We start from the raw sequence: 22424 nt of genomic DNA, 5'->3' as shown, positions 1-22424 counted from the left end.
ATATTCCTCTTACATAAAGTAACCTGAAACTGGCCAATTACTTTAAGAAAAAAACAAAAACATCAAGTTAAAGAGTATTTTACCAACTCGAATAGTTTCTTAGTTCAAGCAAATCTTTTATGCTTTATGTTAAAATGACAATACCTTTCTTTGCGCAGTATCTCCCTCTCCTCGTGTAAACTTCCCATGGAAGGGGTGCAGGCACCTTCTTGTACACTGGTAAACACACCCATTCCTGTTTGACTGTGCCTCATACTGGAGGGACCCATTGGAGTGGAGGTAAAACACAGCCTGGACTTGGAATGTGCATCGTTGATCGGAGTAGGATTGATCCTTCGTGATGGTTTTGATTTGCTGAGCAAAGCAGAAAGTTTCAATGTTAATTGAGAACTCAAACTAAAACTCAAATAAGTCCCATAAATGGGGGTCAATGTGAAAGTTTCATCAAGCATTCAGAGGAAACATGGTAACAATAACCACCTTGTTCCCCATAGTTACTTTCTCTGTATATTACACATCTACATGGGGAACAGTAGATGACGTGAGCAGAAAGGCTTTAAAATAATAGGTAAAGATAATAGAAATTACATGGGGGACAAATAGTTTAGTAATGTGCCCACATATTAATATCAACTCTACGATGCACAGAGACAGTATCGTATACAAACACACCAAAGAGTACTGTGTGGCCATAAATGCCTAAAATAATTGCCATTAAAAATGCCACAAAAAGGAAGATGCAGCACGTCATATGGCTGAGGATTTTTCACATTTAGTCTTCCAGACCGCACCAAGGATGTACATGTCCGTGTGGTAACCGCCCCGAGAATGGACATGTTGGAAAGCAGCTACGGGAGCGGGAAAACAGCATTCAAAATGGAAGAACAAAAGGCAGAAACCACAACCGTTTCTGCTGATGGATACACAGCAGATTTTGACACACTCAAAGTCTGTTGTGGACATACCCTTACTCTTCCTATTGCTGTGCAAAACTGCATGTAAATGTATTCCTATGGGATTAAATGAGGGCTAATATACAATCTAATGATAATTGCAGGAAGGAAATTTTCCCTATAGGGTTATATGAAAACTGCATGTAATATTATGCAAATGCAAAGTTGTTATATCACAATGTAATTTCATTTGCAAAAAAACTTCTACCTCTAACTCCCAGAATATAACATTTCTGCCATACAATCTGCATAGGGGCTCATGCACACGGCCACCTCCTTGACAAATAGCTGATGAGCAGGGGTACCAGGTGTCGGACCCCTGCCGATCAGATATTGATGACCTATCCAGAGGCTAAGTCATCAGTATTAATGGCTGTACAACCCCTTTAAAGCCAAGAATGGGATTCAATTCCATCCTGGGAGATGAGATAAAAGCATTTCTCAAAGCTTGCTGGATGGTATATGATTCCTTAGCACTAAGGTATATGTCTCCTGCTCTGGCCTGCATTATGGTGTGTACGGAGAGTCCTAGGAGGCAGGAAAAATTAAACAAAGTCGGTTGTATTTCCCTCCAACATATAGAGGGTGGGGAGTCTAAATCGAATGAAGACTTGTACAAAATCCGAAAGTAGCACCAACCATGTATAGGTCCCTTCAGCATTTTCATACATGTCACAAGCATTAATTACAACTGCACGTGCAACATTAATTATTGATATACATGTCGCCTGTGATGACTTATTTTAAAGGGGTTGTCCGGGATAGGCCATCAATAACTAAATTGGTGGGGGTCATGGTTTTGTAATCTAAAGTTGTTATAATGCTTTTGTATGATGTAAAGAAAATATACAATAAACATTAGAAGTTAAAAAAAAAAAAAGCATGTGGTGCTACGGTGGGTGCTGCAGCCTTTTCCTGGGTTGGTTACATCACATCCATCGGTCACGTGGCCTAGGCGCAGCTCAGCCCCATTCAAGTAAATGTGCCCGAGCTGCAATATCAAGCATGGCTGCTATACAATAGACGGCACTGTGCTTTGTAAGGGTGCATTCACATCACCGTTTAGCTTTCCGTTCTTCAGAGAGAATACGAAAAACAGGATCCTGTATAAAAAAAATAAAAAACTGATCGTGTTGCATCAGTTATAGATAGGACTGCATGCAGGACTTTTTTCAACCCCAGCTAAAAAACGGATCTCAGACGGAAACGGCTCAAACTGATGACAACTGATACAACAGGATCCGTTTTTTTTTTTTTTACAGGATCCGTTTTTTTCTCTATCTTTGGGTACTTTCACACTTGCGGCAGAGGATTCCGGCAGGCAGTTGCTGATCCATGTGACAAATACATTGAAATTCCGGATCTGTCTCTCCGGTGTCATCTGGAAAAACGGATCCAGCATTTATTCTTCACAATTTTTTGCGGCCTGAGCATGCACAGACCGCAATGACGGGTCCGTTTTGCCGAGACAATCGGCATTAATGCATGTCAAATGGTAAAAAAGGCATTCCGGCAAGTGCTCCGGAATTTTGAACGGAGATAAGACCGCAGCATGCTGCGGTATTATCTCCGTCCTGAAAAGTCAAAAAGACTGAACTGAAGACATCCTTGTGCATCCTAAACAGATTTCTCTCCATTCAGAATGCATGGGGATAAAACTGATCAGTTCTTTTCCGGTATTGAGCCCCTAGGACGGAACTCAATGGCGGAAAAGAATAACACTAGTGTGAAATTATACTTCTCCTGACGGATCACGGAAAAGCTAAACAGTGATGTGAATGCACCCTAAGCTGTGAGGAGGTCACAGCACTCACCGGCCTCTTCTAACAGCTGATTTTCGGCATGCCAGAAGTCAGACTCCTACCAATCAGATGTTGATTAATATCAAAATCTTAGACAACCCCTTTAGAGTAGCATTTTTTCCAGGGCGCTGTGCATATAAAAATGGTTTACATACATAAAACAAAAACTAGCACAATAAACATGAATTGAGTGACAGGTCGGTAGAGAGGGACCCAGGGGTTTACCTTCCATAACATGAGCAATATTCTAATTTTCTTACCTTGCAGACTCGCAGGAAGCTCCCATGGGAGGAAATTCTTCCAAATTGGTGAGGTTTAGCTGGGCACTATCAGGTGAGGTGCTTGTATTAGCACACCCTTGCTTTCTCCTCTGCATACTCCACATACTGTTCTCCATTTGCGCCTCATCTTCCAAGGAGAGCCGGCCTAGGTCTTTGGAAGCATGACGATTGGATGTATTGTTCTTCCTTTTGCCTCTTCTACTTGTGTGTCCTTCTGGAGTCAGCACCAAAAAGTTTCCAAAATTAGCTTTCTGTGCTGATCGCTTTTCACTGTGGTGTTGGGTAGGGCTGCAACTTGAATTTGGACTAGTCTGAAAAGATATTCTACTCATGTTTGACCTAGTCATAAAAGGGGAGTCACTTGATACAGAGTTTGGGGACAAAAAAGTATCTGAAGCACATGAACTATTGGGGGTTTGTGCAAAAAGCTGAATTCGACTTCCACGATGTCCGGCTGAGTTGTTGGCTCTTCTTTCTGGGATGGGTCTTTGGCTGCTAACATTAACAGCTTTTGCACTAGTCTTGGAAGTTGGAGTTTTTGCAGGGGTAGACGGACCATTACTCAGGATCTGACTGGTCTGTTCGCGCAGATAATTGAGCAAAAAGGGGACAAAGTCTTTTCGAAGCAGGTAAAGTGAGGCAAGAGTGGGATCAACACGGCTTTCCTATTAACAAGTAATTACATTAGCAGCTATACACTGACAACTGAAAACTAACAGAGATATTTACAGCAATAGGATAAAGCAACCCATCAGCCTCGACAAAATTTTTTAGGATGTGCAAGTCCTGATCATTATGATAAACAGATCTCTCCCTCTGTATAGGAAGAGGATCAGTCATAGCAAGCCAGGAGAGAGGCAGCCACCAAGTGGACACTTCTAGCAGCATTATGTGCCAGTGTCAAGCGTGTCCCCATCATTGCCACATAATGCCTGCTGTAAGGCACTGCAGACTAAACCAGCTCATTAGGATTGCGAGACCTGTTAGGCTACATGCACACGTTCAGGATTTATGTGCGGAGAATCCGCACTGAAATCCGCAGGTGTTCACAGGCAAATCCGTGCGGTCAATCCGCATTAATTGGGGCGGATTTGCATGCGGATTTGGTGGGGATTTTCCGCATGCGGATTTCACTAAGTGAATTTAAAAAATCCGGTCAGGAAAAAAAAAAAATTGACGTCGTGGATTTTAAAATCCGCACGGATTTTAATATCCGCATCGTGTGCATTGAGAATTTCAAATTCTCATAGAATACAATGTACATGACCTACGGTGCGGATTTTCCGCGCGGAAAATCCGCACGCAATCCTGATCGTGTGCAGGGGGCCTTACTCCTCCGTTGTCTTCATATGACCCAATAATAGAAGACGTCTTGGGGATACTCTCCCTACTACCTACACTAGAGACCATATTCCCTCACACCTTGTCCAGCCTCTCTCCCTGGCTGTAAACAGTCACCTAAATAAAATATGTCCGTGAGGACTAATGTTAAGGGTCCATTCACACGTCCGCAAAATGGATCCGCAATTTTGCGGAACGGGTGCAGACCCATTCATTTTCAATGGGGCCGGAATGTGCTGTCCGCATCCACATTTGCGGATCCGCACTTCCGCATCCGTGCTTCCGTTTCCGCAAAAAAATAGAACATGTCCTATTCTTGTCCGCAATTGCGGACAAGAACAGGCATATTCTATTAGTGCCGGCAATGTGCGGTCCGCAAAATGCGGAACGCACATTGCCGCTTTCCGTGTTTTGCGGATCCGTGGCTCCGTGTATCCGCAAAACACATTGCGGACGTGTGAATGGAGCCTTACACTGCTTATTCCTACACCTTTATAACATTTAAACTTAACTTTTATTTTAATTTTACTATTAGTAGTCAGTCTGACTACTAATAGTAAAAAAAAAAAAAAGTTAAGTTTTAATGTTATAAAGGTGTAGGAATAAGCAGTGTTAAAATTTGTCCTCACGGACACCAGTAGTAGTAATACAATAAGTATAAACACTGCATCCTCCATCATAAGGAAAAAAATATATTTTATTTAAAAAAAAAAATATTCTGATATCACCTTTTTCTTTCTTCCATCTTTTCCTCCCCTTTAAAAGAGAATCTGTCACTATGATCAACCCTATTAAACCAGACATACTGGTAGGGTTGATCATGGTAACTAAAATAAGCCCTTTTGCTCTGCCACCCCCTCCCAGTGAAAATGACAGCACCAGGCATCCTCACTTCTCCGATGACTAGCACTAAAATCCTGTGCAAAGGAGATCTCAAAGCAGTCATCCCCGTTCTCAGATCTTCACTGCACATGGTACTGCCTCCGGCACTTGAGAGGGGGTTACAGGGCTAGACATCCAAGCGGTAATAATGCCTGGCCCTGAGAAATCTCACCGAGAGGGGGAGTGGCAGCAGGAAGCAGCAGAGGTGAAGCAGTGCTCCAAGGAGCTAGGCCAGCCTCTCAGTGTTTCTCTGTAATTTCTCTGCATCTAACACCAATTGCAGAAAAAGGGCTAATTTTAGCCACCATGATCAACTCCATCAGGGAATATGCCTGGTTTAATAGGATTGATCGTAGCCACAGATGCACTGCTTTTTTTTAAAATTTGTTTTGTTATTAACATTTTCAAAATACAATAACATAAGCCAGGCATGCTCAACCTGCGGCCCTCCAGCTGTTGCAAAACTCCAATTCCCAGCATTCCCGGACATCCTACAGCTATTGGCCTACAGCAGGGCAAGGTGGGAGTTGTAGTTTTTACAACAGCTGGAGGGCCGGAGGTTGAGCATCCCTGACATAAGCAATAGCCAGAAGTGTGTGGTATCATGGCATGTGATCAGTATCAGGCGCAGTATTAATGGACATTTCTAAATTCATTAAGAAAAATGTCACTGCACCCAAGGAATGAATCAATAAAACCTAGCAAAAAAAAAGGCTTATAAAACCCGGTATTAAGCCTCATTCACAGGTCAGTGTTTCATATACGTGCACTGTACGTGTGCTCCACGGACAGCAGACATACCCATTCATTTTAATGTATGTATTCACACATCCGTGTTTCGCCACTGTCAGCGAGTCCGTGTTTTTAGCACGGAAGCATGCTCTATCTATCCATTACGCCCATTATAGCCTATGGGTCAATGAAAACCATGGATGCAACACGGATACCATCTGTGCTTCACGGATTATTAGGAAGAGATGCTTTGAAAATTATTTTTTCAGCTGCAGTCTTTGTGAAATCTTGATGACACACGGAGAGCAAAAAACAGACACACGGACCAAACACAGCTCCTTCACGGGCATCTTCACGGAGGCATCACTGACCATATATTTTCACAAATTTGAGCACGGACACAGACGTGTGAATGAGGCTTTACAGTATGAAATACAGAGTCCTGTCAATCCCAGAAGATCTGTTATACACATGCAGATGATGGATAATGGATCTCCAGGAGCTTCCCCTGAGCACATGGTGGAAACCCTTTCACTACCCCGGTCACCGGACTCCTCTGTGCATGCAGCTCTCGCTGTCCCTCTTGTGGCCGATGGAAGAAGAAAAATACAGAAATTTCAGATTTTTGAAGTGAGAAGTTAGACAGAAATTGGGGAATCACTACTCAATAGACGAATCTGCTACCACGTAGTCAATGAAAAGCATGAGTGCAGTTTAGAGCAAGTCTCTAGAGGAAGCCGGGAAAAGTATTTACTCCATACAGTGAAAAAAAGACTTCACCTTCCTTTCTTTATGCTGGGCCTCCTCTATTCAGTCCATCTTCATAATGAAGTACAGCTTCTCAGAGAAAAGACTAAATTACGCGAGAAGAGGTTGATTCCAGCATTGAAATATTGCATTTTTTGCAATGGCTGAAACCATGTGTAATAATTTCAGGTGCTTTTTGGGTATATTGTGTTGCATTTTATCTATATAGATTGCCTACGTGGGATCCAAAGGAGTGCTAGGAGGTAAATTTGTGAACTTCGACCCAGAACTGTGGTTGGAGCTCTTGGTCTATGCTCACCTAATCTATATCTCTGCTATCTCTCTTCTTGACCCAAAAAGAAGTGTTTCAATTGTCATTTCTGCAGTGTCTCTTCTGCTCCTTGCTGTTGGGGAGCCTCAGGGTTCAGTCGTAGGTCCTCTCCTCTTCCCCCAATAATCACAGTGGGATTACAGTGTAGTGGTGCTAGCGCAGAAATGAATGGGATTGTACGTGTACCACAAACATGAACCCAGAATAAATAAAAAAAAGCTGAATTTTTTGGAGCTTCTGGGGTTGCAGTCACAGCAAACAAGCGATACCCCCTGCGATCCCTTAATCTCTATGGAAGAACCACTACACTGCGATCCTTTGGCACAATACTGCGTGACCAAGATCACCAAGTAGCCAAATCATTAAAAAACAGTAGATATGGTTTACAATACTGTCTCTATGCGGATGATAGAGAACTATATACAGCAGCATGCAAAAGTTTGGGCACCCTTGGTGAAAATTACTATAACTGAACATATAAAGACTGCATACACCTTTGGGGGCAATTTTTATATTATTGCATTGTACTCATTTTGAGCTAAAAATAAAAAAAATTCCCCATTGGTCTTTATTAAAAATTTTGAGCCCTTTTCTCTGTATAGCGTTAAGATTCTCTAGTAGCATGCTGTCTGTTTTCACTCATCCAGAATAAATTAAAAAATAAAAAACTGCAGCACTCGCCGCTCTTCAATTCATGCTGGTTTATTCACCAAAAATTACGACGTTTCGACCTCCCGGTCTTTCTCAAGGAAAAACCTTTTTTGCTTGAGAAAGACCGGTAGGTCGAAACTAGGGATCGACCGATTATCGGATTTACTGATATTATCGGCCGATATTCAGGATTTTGAACGCCATCGGTATCGGCATTTATTTTGCCGATATTCCGATAGCGTATGGGGAACACAGATCGCGCTGACAGCGCTCTCCGTGTTCCCTCAGCAGCAGCACAGGGGAGAAGGAGCAGTGTCTCCTCCCCCTGTGCTGCTGCTGCAGCCAATGAAAGGACAGGGGACAAGAGGAGGGGAGGAGCTATGGCCACTGCGCCACCAATGAAGCTTAATCTCACATTAATTCATATACAGGAGGCGGGAGCTGCAGGATCACATAGCCGGCTCCCGGCCTCTATGAGCTGTAGCTGCGATCTGCGGTAGTTAACTCCTCAGGTGCCGAGGATCGCAGCTACTGCTCATAGAGGTCGGGAGCCGGCTATGTGATCCTGCAGCCAGCTCCCGCCTCCTGTATATGAATAAATTAGAGATTTAGCTTCATTAATGGGGCAGTGCGCCCCCCCAAGCCCCCCAGTATCAGACATTGGTGGCGCAGTGCGCCCCCCCAAGCCCCCCAGTATCAGACATTGGTGGCGCAGTGCGCCCCCACTCCCCCCCAATATTAGGCATTGGTGGCGCAGTGCGCCTCCCCCCAAGCCCCCCCAGTATTAAGCATTAGTGGCGCAGTGCGCCCCCCCTCCCCCCCAGTATTAAGCAGTGGTGCGCCCCCCCCCCCCTCCCCCCCACCCCAGTCGCAGTGCGCCCCCCACAGGATTCCCTCTCCCCTCCTCCTCCGATCGGAGTCCCAGCAGTGTAAGGCCTCATGCACACGACAGTTTTTTTTCACGGCCCGCAAAAACTGGGTCCGTGGGTCCGTGATCCGTGACCGTTTTTTCCGTCCGTGGGTCTTCCTTGATTTTTGGAGGATCCACGGACATGAAAAAAAAAGTCATTTTGGTGTCCGCCTGGCCGTGCGGAGCCAAACGGATCTGTCCTGAATTACAATGCAAGTCAATGGGGACGGATCCGTTTGATGTTGACACAATATGGTGCCATTTCAAACGGATCCGTCCCCATTGACTTTCAATGTAAAGTCTGGAGTTCTGTTATACCATCGGATTGGAGTTTTCTCCAATCCGATGGTATATTTTAACTTGTAGCGTCCCCATCACCATGGGAACGCCTCTATGTTAGAATATACTGTCGGATATGAGCTACATCGTGAAACTCATTTCCGACAGTATATTCTAACACAGAGGCGTTCCCATGGTGATGGAGACGCTTCAGGTTAGAATATACAAAAAAACTGTGTACATGACTGCCCCCTGCTGCCTGGCAGGTGCTGCCAGGCAGCAGGGGGCAGACCCCCCCCCCCTGTTTTTAACTCATTGGTGGCCAGTGGGCCCCCCCTCCCCTGTTGTTAACTCGTTGGTGGCCAGTGTGCGCACCCCCCTCCCTCCCTCTATTGTTTTAATACATTGGGGCCAGTGTGCGCGCGCCCCCCAACCCCCCCTCTATTATTTTAATACATTGGGGCCAGTGTGCGCGCGCCCCCCCAACCCCCCCCCCTCCCTCCCTCTATTGTTTTAATACATTGGGGCCAGTGTGCGCGCGCCCCCCCAACCCCCCCTCCCTCCCTCTCTCTATTGTTTTAATACATTGGGGCCAGTGTGCGCACCCCCCCAACCCCCCCCCCCCTCCCTCCCCCCTATTGTAATCATCATCGGTGGCAGCGGAGTAGAAGATTTTCATACTTACCTGGCTGCTGGCTGCTGCGATGTCTGCGTCCGGCCGGGAGCTCCTCCTACTGGTAAGTGACAGCAATGCGCCGCACAGACCTGTCACTTACCAGTAGGAGGAGCTCCCGGCCGGACGCAGACATCGCAGCAGCAAGAAGCAGGTAAGTATGAAAATCTTCTACTCCGCTGCCACCGATGATGATTACAATAGAGGGAGGGAGGGGGGGGGGGGTTGGGGGGGTGCGCACACTGGCCCCAATGTATTAAAACAATAGAGGGAGGGAGGGGGGGTTGGGGGGGCGCGCGCACACTGGCCCCAATGTATTAAAACAATAGAGGGAGGGAGGGGGGGGTTGGGGGGGGGCGCGCACACTGGCCCCAATGTATTAAAACAATAGAGGGAGGGAGGGAGGGGGGTGCGCACACTGGCCACCAACGAGTTAACAACAGGGGAGGGGGGGGGCCGCACAATGATATTCAAACTGGGGAGGGGGGGGGGGGGTCTGCCCCCTGCTGCCTGGCAGCCCTGATCTCTTACAGGGGGATATGATGGGGTTAATTGTACTATCATATCCCCCTGTAAGAGATCGGGTGCTGCCAGGCAGCAGGGGGCAGTCTTGTACAAAGTTTGCAGTGTATTCTAACTAGAAGCGTCCCCATCACCATGGGAACGCTTCTGTGTTAGAATATACTGTCGGAAATGAGTTTTCACGAAGTGAAAACTTAGATCAGAAAAAGCTTTTATGCAGACGGATCTTCGGATCCGTCTGTATGAAACTAAAACCTACGGCCACGGATCACGGACACGGATGCCAATCTTGTGTGCATCCGTGTTCTTTCACGGACCCATTGACTTGAATGGGCCCGTGAACCGTTGGCCGTGAAAAAAATAGGACAGGTCATATTTTTTTCACGGCCAGGAAACACGGCTCACGGATGCGGCTGCCAAACGGTGCATTTTCCGATTTTTCCACGGACCCATTGAAAGTCAATGGGTCCGTGAAAAAAAACGGAAAACGGCACAACGGCCACGGATGCACACAACGGTCGTGTGCATGAGGCCTAATGCTGGGGCTCCGATCGGTTACCATGGCAGCCAGGACGCTATTGAAGCCCTGGCTGCCATGGTCAGCTCCATGCTGCTGTGTGCACAAAGCACACAGCAGCGTGAGCTCCTATTCACCCTGATAGATCTCTATCAGGGTGAATAGGACAAGGGTTCTAGTCCCTAAAGGGGGCTAAAAGTTAGTTAAAAAAAAAAAAGTTACAAAAACAAAAATACCAAAATATTAAATATAAATGAAAAAGAAAGGTTTACAAAAAAAAATAAAAAATACACATTAACAATAAACATTAATTTTTAGCAGCTGTGGGATTTTTTTTTTTTTTTTTCAAAAATGAAAATTCCCAGAATATCGGTATAAATTATCGGCTATCGGCCTGAAAGTTCACAAATTATCAGTATCGGCCCTAAAAAAATCAATATCGGTCGATCCCTAGTCGAAACATTGCAATTTTTGGTGAATAAACCAGCATGAATTGAAGTCGGAGAGTGCTGCAGTTTTATTTTTGATTTATTCTTGATGATTTGCGGATACTACAGACTGGTATCCAACACTGCAGGCACTACCACCATAGAGACTTTTTGCTATAGATTCTTAAGTGCTGCTACTTTTTTTCCTTTCTTGTTTTCACTCATGCAGCTCAGCTGACGGCTCCTCTTCTCTGACCTCCTAAACACTCATTATAGCTTAATTCTTGTCTTACTGATATGTGGCTTAAATAAGGATGTGTGACTTTAGTAATTTAGAGATAAGGTTTATTAGATGGGCACAAAGTAAAAGTAGGATGCACACAGCTAGACAGTTAATCCTTTGTGACAGAATAGCTGAATATTTTTAATAAAAAACAAAACAATTGAAGAAATGATATTTAGCCCACAATTAGCAATCTGCAATCATAAAATTTGCCCCTGAAGGTGTACATAGCTTTAATCAAGTTTAAGATTAAATAATCTCTAAAAGGCATAACGTTTAAGATGACACATTACCTTTGTATTTTAAGCAAAAACAAAAGTTTTATTTTCATCTTTTACATTTTCAAAATATCAATAAGGAAAGGGACCTGAAGAAAGACTTTGGGCACCCTACTTAGTAGCACCCCAAGGATAACAGCTTGTAAACACTTTTCGTAGCCAGCCAAGAGCGATTTTCATCCATTATTCCTTGCGAAAGTCTTCAAGTTCTGCGAGATTCCTGGGCCGTCTTGCATGCACTGCTCTTTTGAGGTCTATCGACAGATTTTCAATGTTGTTCAGATCAGAGGACTGTGAGGGCCATGGTAAAACCTTCAGCTTGCACATTTTAAGGTAATCTATTGTGGATCTTGTGGTTTGTTATAATTATTATCCATTTGTAGAAGCCATCCTCTTTTCAACTTCAGCTTTTTTACAGTTGGTGTTGGGTTTATTACAGAATTTTCTGGAATTTAATTGAATCCATTCTTCCCTCTACCCATGAAATGTTCCCTGTGCCATTGGCTGTAACTCAACCCCAAAGCATGATTGATCCACCCCCATTCTTAATGGTTGGAGAGGTGTTCTTTTCATGAAGTTCTGTGCCCTTTTTTTCTCCAAAGATAATTATTATTATTTTTAATATATTTTAATCGTTTTTTAGTATAATCACATAAAACAGTAGATACATCACAAGCATCCAATATACAAATAAACACTTAAACTCCACATGTAACAGCATAAATTCCTCCGAGTCTGTTTAAACAACATATGATAATTATGATAGGGTTTCCGTCATTTTCGTCCTATTGCAGGTATCTACTGTACATACAGCTGTATAAAATACCCTCTCCGACTGTAGTGCTTTATTTTGCATGCCCTCTAATACTTCCCTTCAATTTCGCCAAAGTGCCCTTTAGATCTTCCAACAGGTACCACTGAGGGAGTCTAAAGGGGTCAACTAATTGTCCCCTTTCCGTATTGTCACAAAAGTAAATTACAAAGGATCTCAATTCTTTTCAAAACCTCTTAGCCTGACATTCTTTATTCTTGATGGCTATCAAATCGCTCTATCCATAACATTTTCTTTACGTTTGTTATGACTTGACTGATGTTTGTGACTTGTGGAGACAGCCACTCTGCTGGGATGAACTTCTTTGTCGCCATGATGATTATGTGTGCTACAGGTGGAAGATGGGCATCTTCTCCAGCTGAAGGATTACCACCTCCTCCACAAAAATGGAACAGTGCCATTTTATGGTTATGGGATTTCTGAACCTGCTTGAGCTCTTGATTAAAGAGTGGGTGCCTTCCCCAAAAGCATTTAACGTAGAGCAGCTCCAAATCCCGAGGTATAGGTCGGATTTAGATTCTTTGCATCTGGGACATTCTGTTGGTCTATCCGAGGGATGTGGGTGGTATGTTAAAGGCATATACTACCCTGTGCATATTCTTTAATGGAGTTTCCTGCCAGCAATCAGATAATATGCTTTTTCTACAGTCTACCCACCCACTTAGAATATCCTGTCCCACCACTGCTTCTTTTAGCTGCTTTGCCCAACCTTTGTAGATTGAATGAATGCCACCTGAGTGTATCTTGGATCTGAAGGAAGGAATATATATCCGATATGGAGTGTCTCTTGTTGGATGTGAGGAGGCTGTTAAAGGCGTTGGAGAGGGCCCCTCTGGATACATCTCTCAGGTTTGTCCGACAATGTTTGATTTGTTGATAAGGAAAGTGTTGGGGGCGTTGCAGGTCATATTTGTTGCATATTTCCTCTGTCATCCACCTTGGTTCCTGTTCATGTAGTAAGTCTCCCACTTTGTTTATTCCTTTTTATTTCCAGTTTTTATATAATCGGATCGTCATTCAGTCTCGGAAGTCAGGAGATCGCCATAAAGGGATTAGATCACTGATATGATAGATTGAATAGCTTCCGTACCACTTTCCATGTAATAAGAGTATCCCTAAGAAGGGTGGATTGTTTCACCTGGGAGGGGAGAGAATGCGCCAAGGACATCAGGTTCCATGGGCTGGCCATAAGAGAAGGTTAGAATAAAAACCAGGTCTAAGACATGGCATAATAAACATGCCAGATTTTATCCACGTACATTTGGGACGTTGACTGACTCCTCCTTCTGTTTTGGGTCTCATAAGTTTGTCTAAAGCTATTCAAGGTCACCTCCCAGACCATATAAATGAGGTGAAGTGTGAGATTAGAGCTGACACATCTTTGTGTTTTAACAGTATCGGGATCGTTTGTAGGCGCGGGATTTTGTCTGCGATGCAGGGAACAGTGACATCAATCAAAAGGAGCGGGGCGGGCAGAACAGGGACCTGGGCGGGATAAAGGGTGAGTGGACGGAGCCTCTAGGTGCTGATTTTACGCCCACATAGCACCTAGAGGCTCATTAGCATATTATAAAAGTGGTTATTTGACAAAAACGGCTGCAGGGAGAAATGTCAGAAACATACTGTTATGTAGTGCTGACATGGGCGCATCGCTAATGTCAGTTAGCTATATAACGGTATTTCTGGTGGTAGAAACCCTTTAACATGCGCAATTATTCCCGTGCAATCTATTTTCCAAATCTTCCATGCGGTCACGCAGCTTAGCGTTTTCCTTTAGTAGCTCCTTCATCTTAATAAATGCTCCTGTAGCGTCACTTCCAGGAACTATATTCTTTGTTCTATCTCCCCCATTCTAGAGGAGTGTTGATCAATTTTCGCTCACATCTCCTGAAGTGAGGCCGAGACTGCTGTAATAAGTGAGTCTTTGATGTCTGGGGCTAAGTGCTTTGCCATTGCTATGGGCAATTTTTGGTAATCCAGTAGGGACCCCATGCTTTCTGGAGTTTTTATCTCCAATTCTCCCATGAACAAGTCAGGGGAGTGAGCTGCGGAGTAATGCTCTTCCGGCGCCATTTTTGTTTCTTTACCGTCCACCTTCTCCTGTGTATTCGTTGGTCTACCACTGCTACGGAGCAGGTATCTCTCCATGGGGTGTTGTGAGTCGCCAGATGATCGGCCACAGCTTTTTATGTGTAGCTGATGGCTGGATTGGCAGCTTTGAGCAGTTAAGGAGAGGGGTGTAGTGGAGCTCCTCACTTCACAGCCTTCCATTCCAGCCCCAGAACCAGAAAAACTATTTTTAGTTGTGGCCAAAGAGTTCTATTTCAACTTCAGTGATCCACAGGACTGCAAAATGTCTCAGGCTTGTTTAGATTACTTATTTTACAAACTTCTAATGCTGAATTTTGTGGTGAGGATGCCAAAGAAGTTACCTCCTGATGACTCTTCAATAGAGGCCATATTTGTGCAGGTGTCGCTGAACAGTAGAACAATGTACCACAACTCCACAGAGTCTGCTAAATCTTCCTGAAGGTCTTTTGCAGTCAAGTGGGGGTTCTGATTTGCCTTTGACAATCCTACGAGCAGCTGTCTCTAAAATGTTTCTTGGTCTTCAGGACCTTGTTTAGATATCCACTGTTCATGTTACCTGACATTTCTTAATTACATTTCGAACTGAGGAAATGACAACCTGAAAACACTTTGCTAACTTCGTATAGCCTTCTCAAGCTTCGTGGGCTTCAACCATTTTCAGAATGTTAGGCAGCTGCTTAGAAGAACCCATAGCTGCTGTTTTTTTCGGACAAGGTTAGGGGAGCCTGGGTATTTATAAAGCTTTGAAATCACCTGGCCTTTTATGACGATGAACAAGCATTAAACCTAACACTATTTAAAAGGGGTTGTCCTTCCATTTATATTGATGACCTATCGGCAGGATAGGTCCTCTATATCTGATTGGAGGGGTCCGACACCCAGCACTAGAAATGAGCGAATCGTCTTCGGATGAAACATTCGAAGTTGATTCACATAATACTTCATTTGAATACTGCACGGAGTGAGTGCTCCGTACAGTATTAGACTGTATTGGCTCCTATAAGCCAAAGTTATTACTTCAAAGTCTCGCGAGACTTCGCATAATACTTAATAAATCAATTTCTACTGTAAAAAAAGCATTTCCCAAACTTGGGTTTGGTTCCAGGGTACCACTTGGAACCGAACCCAAGTTCGGGAAATGTTTATTTTACAGTAAAAAATTTATTTATGACGTTATTATGCAAAGTCTCACAAGACTTCGCAAAGTGATCATTTTGCCTCATAGGAGCCAATACATTCTAATACTGTTTGGAGCGCTCGCTCCGTACAGTAGTCAACCTAAGTATTATGCGAATCGACTTCAGATGTTACATCCGAAGCCGATTCGCTCATCCGTACCCAGCACCACCGCCAATCAGCTGTTTGAAGAGGAGGTGGTGCTCCATGCGAGCGCTGTTTGCTCTTCACTACACTGCTCATCATCTCCCGTTGAGCAGTAGCGTAGTGTAATTACAAGTACTCGCTCCATTCAAGTGTGCTGGGTGTCAGACCCCTGCCGAACAGATATTGATGACCTATCCTGATGATAGGTCATCAATATAAATGGCAGGACAACCCCTTTAAGATCTGAGGCTTCGGTCAAAGTTATCCGAGAGCTCAAATCTCCTTGTGTTTCTATACGTTTTGCAAGTTACTCTTTTTTTTTTTACTATACAATTGTATAAAACCAAAATAATACACTGATATTGTTTAAAGAGGACCTTTCGCCTCTCCTGACATGCCTGTTTAAATAGCTTCATGCATTCCCCATGCAAGAACAATTCTGGAGCATCTGTTCTTACAGTCAGGTCCATAAATATTGGGACATCGACACAATTGTAACATTTTTGGCTCTATACACCACCGCAATGGATTTGCAATGAAACAAACAAGATGTGCTTTAACTGCAGACTGTCAGCTTTAATTTGAGGGTATTTACATCCAGATCAGGTGAACGGTGCAGGAATTACAGCAGTTTGCATATGTTTCTCCCACTTGTTAAGGGACCAAAAGTAATGGGACAGAATAATAATCAAACGTTCACTTTTTAATACTTGGTTGCAAATCCTTTGCAGTCAATTACAGCCTGAAGTCTGGAACGCATAGACCAGGCCTCTACTGCAACTGTCTTCAGTTCCTGCTTGTTCTTGGGGCATTTTTCCTTCAGTTTTGTCTTCAGCAAGTGAAATGCATGCTCAATCGGATTCAGGTCAGGTGATTGACTTGGCCATTGCATAACATTCCACTTCTTTCCCTTAAAAAACCCTTTGGTTGCTTTTGCAGTATGCTTTGGGTCATTGTCCATCTGCACTGTGAAGCGCCGTCCAATGAGTTCTGAAGCATTTGGCTGAATATGAGCAGATAATATTGCCCGAAACACTTCAGAATTCATCCTGCTGCTTTTGTCAGCAGTCACATCATCAAGAAATACAAGAGAACCAGTTCCATTGGCAGCCATACATGCCCACGCCATGACACTACCACCACCATGCTTCACTGATGAGGTGGTATGCTTAGGATCATGAGCAGTTCCTTTCCTTCTCCATACTCTTCTCTTCCCATCACTCTGGTACAAGTTGTTCTTGGTCTCATCTGTCCATAGGATGTTGTTCCAGAGCTGTGAAGGCATTTTTAGATGTCGTTTGGCAAACTCTAATCTGGCCTTCCTGTTTTTGAGGCTCACCAATGGTTTACATCTTGTGGTGAACCCTCTGTATTCACTCTGGTGAAGTCTTCTCTTGATTGTTGACTTTGACACACATACACCTACCTCCTGGAGAGTGTTCTTGATCTGGCCAGCTGTTGTGAAGGGTGTTATCTTCACCAGGGAAAGAATTCTTCGGTCATCCACCACAGTTGTTTTCCGTGGTCTTCCGGGTCTTTTGGTGTTGCTGAGCTCACTGGTGCATTCCTTCTTTTTAAGAATGTTCCAAACAGTTGTTTTGGCCACGCCTAATGTTTTTGCTCTCTCTCTGATGGGTTTGTTGTGTTTTTTTCAGCCTAATGATGGCTTGCTTCACTGATAGTGACGGCTCTTTGGATCTCATCTTGAGAGTTGACAGCAACAGATTCCAAATGCAAATAGCAGACTGGAAATAAACTCTGGACCTTTTATCTGCTCATTGTAATTGGGATAATGAGGGAATAACACACACCTGGCCATGGAACAGCTGAGAAGCCAATTGTCCCATTACTTTTGGTCCCTTAACAAGTGGGAGGCACATATGCAAACTGTTGTAATTCCTACACCGTTCACCTGATTTGGATGTAAATACCCTCAAATTAAAGCGGACAGTCAGCAGTTAAAGCACATCTTGTTTGTTTCATTTCAAATCCATTGTGGTGGTGTAGAGCCAAAAATGTTACAATTGTGTCAATGTCCCAATATTTATGGACCTGACTATGTCTCTATGTTGTGCCATTCCTTTATTATTTCTACTAGAAGTTATGAATAATTTCTAGCAGTCTGCAGTAAGGGTACAAAGGGGTGGTAACCAGTATGCGGTGTGTACCTCCACAGTCTTAAAGTGGCAGCACTGATTGGATAGAGTGAGTCTGTGCAGGTACACCCCTCCAACTGGTAACACCCCTCTGTACCCTTACTGCAGACTGCTAGCAATTTATTCATAACTTCTAGTACAAATAATAAAGGAACAGCACAACATAGAGACATAAGAACACTTGTTCCAGAATTATTACATGGGGAATGCATGAAGCTATTAAAACAGGCATGTCAGGAGCGGTGACCGGTCCTCTCTAAAATGTTAAAAAGTGTGTTTTATCTTTAACTTTTTGCCTTTTGGAGATCATTTCATTTTCAACTTGCTCAACTTCTCATAGTAACAGTAATTCTGACAAAGGGTGCCTAAAATTTTGCATGCCACTGTACCCAGACAGCAAACAGATGTTATCCGTGTGCTGTCCACAAACTATAGAACCTGTACAATTCTTACCCGTTTTGCAGACAAGAATAGGATCTTTTATTTATTTTTTTACAGTGGGCCCTACATAAATTGCGGGATACACAGGCTGCATCTGTATTTTGCAGCCGTGTGCAGGAGGCCTTATCAAACAGTAAGGCTACTATCATATCTGCAGAACGTATTACCTCTGACAGAACAGCCTGTTGGAATTTTCCGGATCCAGCACTGAGGGTACAACAGGAATGCCCCCTGGCGCTGCATACTGCGGTTTGCGCCTGGCCGATTCCTGCTATTCTATGCAGCAACTAAATTGCAGTGCTACAGATTGAAAGCTGAAAGCAGCCTACCCCCCCCCCCCCCCCTCCATATGTATACAATCTTTGTTTTGGTTTTTCCATAAAAGATGGTTGGACAGTTGCACATAACAAGCACCTTTTGTGCACCGCTAATGTCCTCAGATTGTAAAGTGTGGGGAGAAGGGACCAAAATTTGTTTAAATTTGTGATCAGCTAGTAATGTCTGGTTCTCTTTATGCATCCTGTTACTGATGTGCTGCAGGAGATGTTGGGTTATAATATAATCATTCAGACACCGTCCTGAAGTTATAGGGTCACATCAGCCCAGAATGACAGGAAGTGCAACAAATGTATCTCTGTGGAGCACTATGTATGATAAATCTGCTGCAACATCTGCCACAGTGGCCGGCCCGTGACCGCACGCACTGCCAGTGACCGGTCCGTGACCGCACGCACTGCCACAGTGGCCGGCCCGTGACCGCACGCACTGCCACAGTGGCCGCCCCGTGACCGCACGCACTGCCACAGTGGCCGGCCCGTGACCGCACGCACTGCCACAGAGACCGCACGCACTGCCACAGTGACCGGTCCGTGACCGCACGCACTGCCACAGTGACCGGTCCGTGACCGCACGCACTGCCACAGTGACCGGTCCGTGACCGCACGCACTGCCACAGTGACCGGTCCGTGACCGCACGCACTGCCACAGTGACCGGTCCGTGACCGCACGCACTGCCACAGTGACCGGTCCGTGACCGCACGCACTGCCACAGTGACCAGTCCGTGACCGCACGCACTGCCACAGTGACCGGTCACCAGACCTATGGCTACAAAGTGCACAGAGGTTGTAGTTGCACCCGTGCCCTGGAGTCTGAGGGGCCACGAAGGCTCCCAGTGCTGCACTAGTCACCCAGTTATAAAATATGAGTGATAGCTGGGGGGCCCTCTCTCTGACACGTGGAGCCCTGTGCCACCTCCTCCACCCTGCTGACAGGTGGTCCTGCCAGCCTATATCCCCCCTGACTAGACCAGGTAAACTCCTTCCACTGTCCCTCACACATGAAGCAGAGGAGGCACATATAATGGCTGGTACAGTCAGCTGACGGCCTCTACGGGGCGCTCTACCTGCGTCGTGTGCGTCACCCAGCGCAACACTTCGTCCACTGTGACCCGCTCCTGCAGCAGCAGCTCCAGCACCGCCGCCATTCTGTACCTTGCGCGCCAACCACTGGCTGACGTCACCAATCAGGGCGGAGCTGAGGAGGGCCGGAGGCGGAGTTACATACACGTGAAAGAGGGGAAAGGGGTTGGGGCGTGGCTTGATGTTTACGGGCACAACATACAGACGGAGCGCCTCGGCCTTCAGGCAGTGTTCACACATCCCATCGGCTCTGCGTCTGAGACGGCCTGTGTGCGTGGCGTGCAGACCACCTCAACCTGTCAGTGAGCTCCGAGCAAAGATGGAGCATGTCGTCTGTGTATTACATTTAAAGGGGTTGTCCAACATTTGTTTTACTTTTTGTAATTTTCAGACCCAGCCTGCACTTCCTGTGGAAAAGTCCATAGTACTTGTCCCAGGTCTCCCTTTACTGGTCTTCTGGTGCAGCGTCAACGGTGACTTCCCCGAGCAAATTGTGGCCCAACCACGCAGTACTGGTCTAAAGGAACCGGAACCACGTAGGTGTTCCTCCATAGGACTACAGGGAGGAGCCAACATTTGTTAAAAAAGCTGGAGAACCCCTTTAAAGGGAACCTGACATCCCCACAATGCCCCCTCCTCAAACCAGGAGATAATTATTCCTACCGCTGGGGCCCCCACCAATCATGAGAATGGGGGCCCCATAGCTCGTTCCCCCCCATTAATGAACGCCGATAAACTTGTTTTTACCATTGATCGGCACCCATTCCAGCTGGTGTAAAAGGACCCGTACGTGGACACCCGAATCATCATCCGGTGGTAGCACAATGTCTGTCCAGAGGTCAAGGCAGATCCCAAGGCCTCACACACGTGACCGTGTTCCGGCCTTGCCCGTGCTGCAGCTGGTGGGCACATGGTCGGGTCCCTGGCGTTGTGAACAGCAGACGCGGACCCATTTACCTCAATGGGGTTCGCGATCTGCATCTGATGGTCCTTACCACAAAAAAGTAGTGCATGCACTCGTTCTTTTGCAAATACAGTGAAGGAGTTTAAGCATGCATGGGATAGGCATAAGGCCATCCTTCATATAAGATAGGGCCAGGGGCTATCCATAGTATTCAGTATATTGGGCAGACTAGATGGGCCAAATGGTTCTTATCTGCTGACACATTCTATGTGGTGCGGAGGCACGGACAGAAAACCTACAGAAGCACTCCGGTGAGCTTCCGCTCCGTGCCTCCGTTCTGCACCATATCTCCTGGATTGCGGACCCATTCAAGTGAACGGCCGGTGCCTGTATATTGCAGACCGCCATACGGGAACGGGCCACCTACGGTCGTGTGCCTAAGGCCGGATCACATCTGAGTTATTAACTCCTGCACTCTGACCCGCTCACTGTATCTGGCCTATATGCCGGCTTTCAGTCAGACAAAAAATTCCAATTTTATTTTTTTTGTCCAGCCGAAAGCCGGCATATATTCTGGAAAGCAGCCGGATCCCATTACAGTGAACGGGGATCTGGTGGTGTCCGCTGTGCAAGATACAGTGATCTCCGGCAGTCCGTTCCTTCGTCGGAACAGACTGCCTTAGGCTACTTTCACACCAGCGTTTTTTACTGGATCCGGCAGGGTTCAGCAAGAACGCCTCCGTTACTGATAATACAATAATCTGCATCCATTATGAGTGGATCCGGTTGTATTATCTGTAACATAGCCAAGACGGATCCGTCATGAACACCACTGAAAGTCAATGGAGGACGGATCCGTCATGGACTCCACTTAACGTCAATGGGGGGCGGATCCTTTTTCTATTTTGTCAGAGAAACCGGATCCGTCCCCATCGACTTACATTGTGAGTCAGGACAGGATCCATTTTGCTCCCATGACGGAAAGAAAACGGCAGTATGCTGCGGTTTGCTGCTCCGGTATGAGAATGGAATGCATTTTGGAGCGTTCTGTTCTGTTCAGTTACGTTTTGTCCCCTTTGACAATAAACAAAATATTGAAATTTTGTGTCATACCAATCTTGGAGCTGAACTGACCACAGTGGTTCTCCATTCCCTTTTTGCCTGAATTTCCGATCAATATCAAAGGTCATAAAGCATCACTTACCGCAGGTGCCAGGACTGAGACCTGCCTCGCTTACCATCCATTTATGATGACTAAGAGCCTCAAGGGACCTGAAAGAAATGATGTCAGGAGTCCATCCCATCTCCTCCGGCTGAATCTTGTAATATCCGTCAGGAGGCTTATGGGGGGGATTTATTAAGACTGACCAAGACCTAATGTAAAGTGCTCTGGAGTAAGATGCGCCAATTTTATTACGAGGTGCCATAAAGTAATATCTAGGCCAGCTATGAGCTAGCGCAGGCTTTAACAATAATGTACAGAAATTTTCTGGTGTAAATTATGATAAATGTGTTGGGCTGTGGAAGGCCTCATGCCCTCCTGATAAACCTCATACAACCCCCTACTACTTTTGAACCGTGGCAAGTAAGGTCGCAACTTTTTCTCCCCAAATGTATGTGCAAAAAGGTAGCAACTTATTGACACCAG

The 22424-nt window shown here is 45.3% G+C and overlaps 1 protein-coding gene across 1 annotated transcript in view; it reads right to left on the bottom strand.

Annotated features, from left to right (window-relative positions):
• The window catches only part of CDAN1 (codanin 1), a 104398-nt gene extending 84438 nt beyond the window's left edge, over positions 1 to 19960 (bottom strand). The window contains exons 1-3 of the mRNA XM_044271939.1: positions 19857 to 19960; positions 3016 to 3701; positions 145 to 354 (exon numbers count right to left, since the gene is read on the bottom strand). Of these exons, the coding sequence (XP_044127874.1) occupies positions 145 to 354; positions 3016 to 3701; positions 19857 to 19937 (977 nt within the window). The 5' untranslated portion in view covers positions 19938 to 19960. The remainder of the gene's footprint in view (positions 1 to 144; positions 355 to 3015; positions 3702 to 19856) is intronic.
• Between the last annotated feature and the right edge of the window lie 2464 nt (positions 19961 to 22424).

Source organism: Bufo gargarizans, chromosome 11 (assembly GCF_014858855.1).
Source record: "Bufo gargarizans isolate SCDJY-AF-19 chromosome 11, ASM1485885v1, whole genome shotgun sequence".
NCBI lineage: Eukaryota > Metazoa > Chordata > Amphibia > Anura > Bufonidae > Bufo > Bufo gargarizans.
This window is presented reverse-complemented; position numbering and strand designations above follow the sequence as displayed.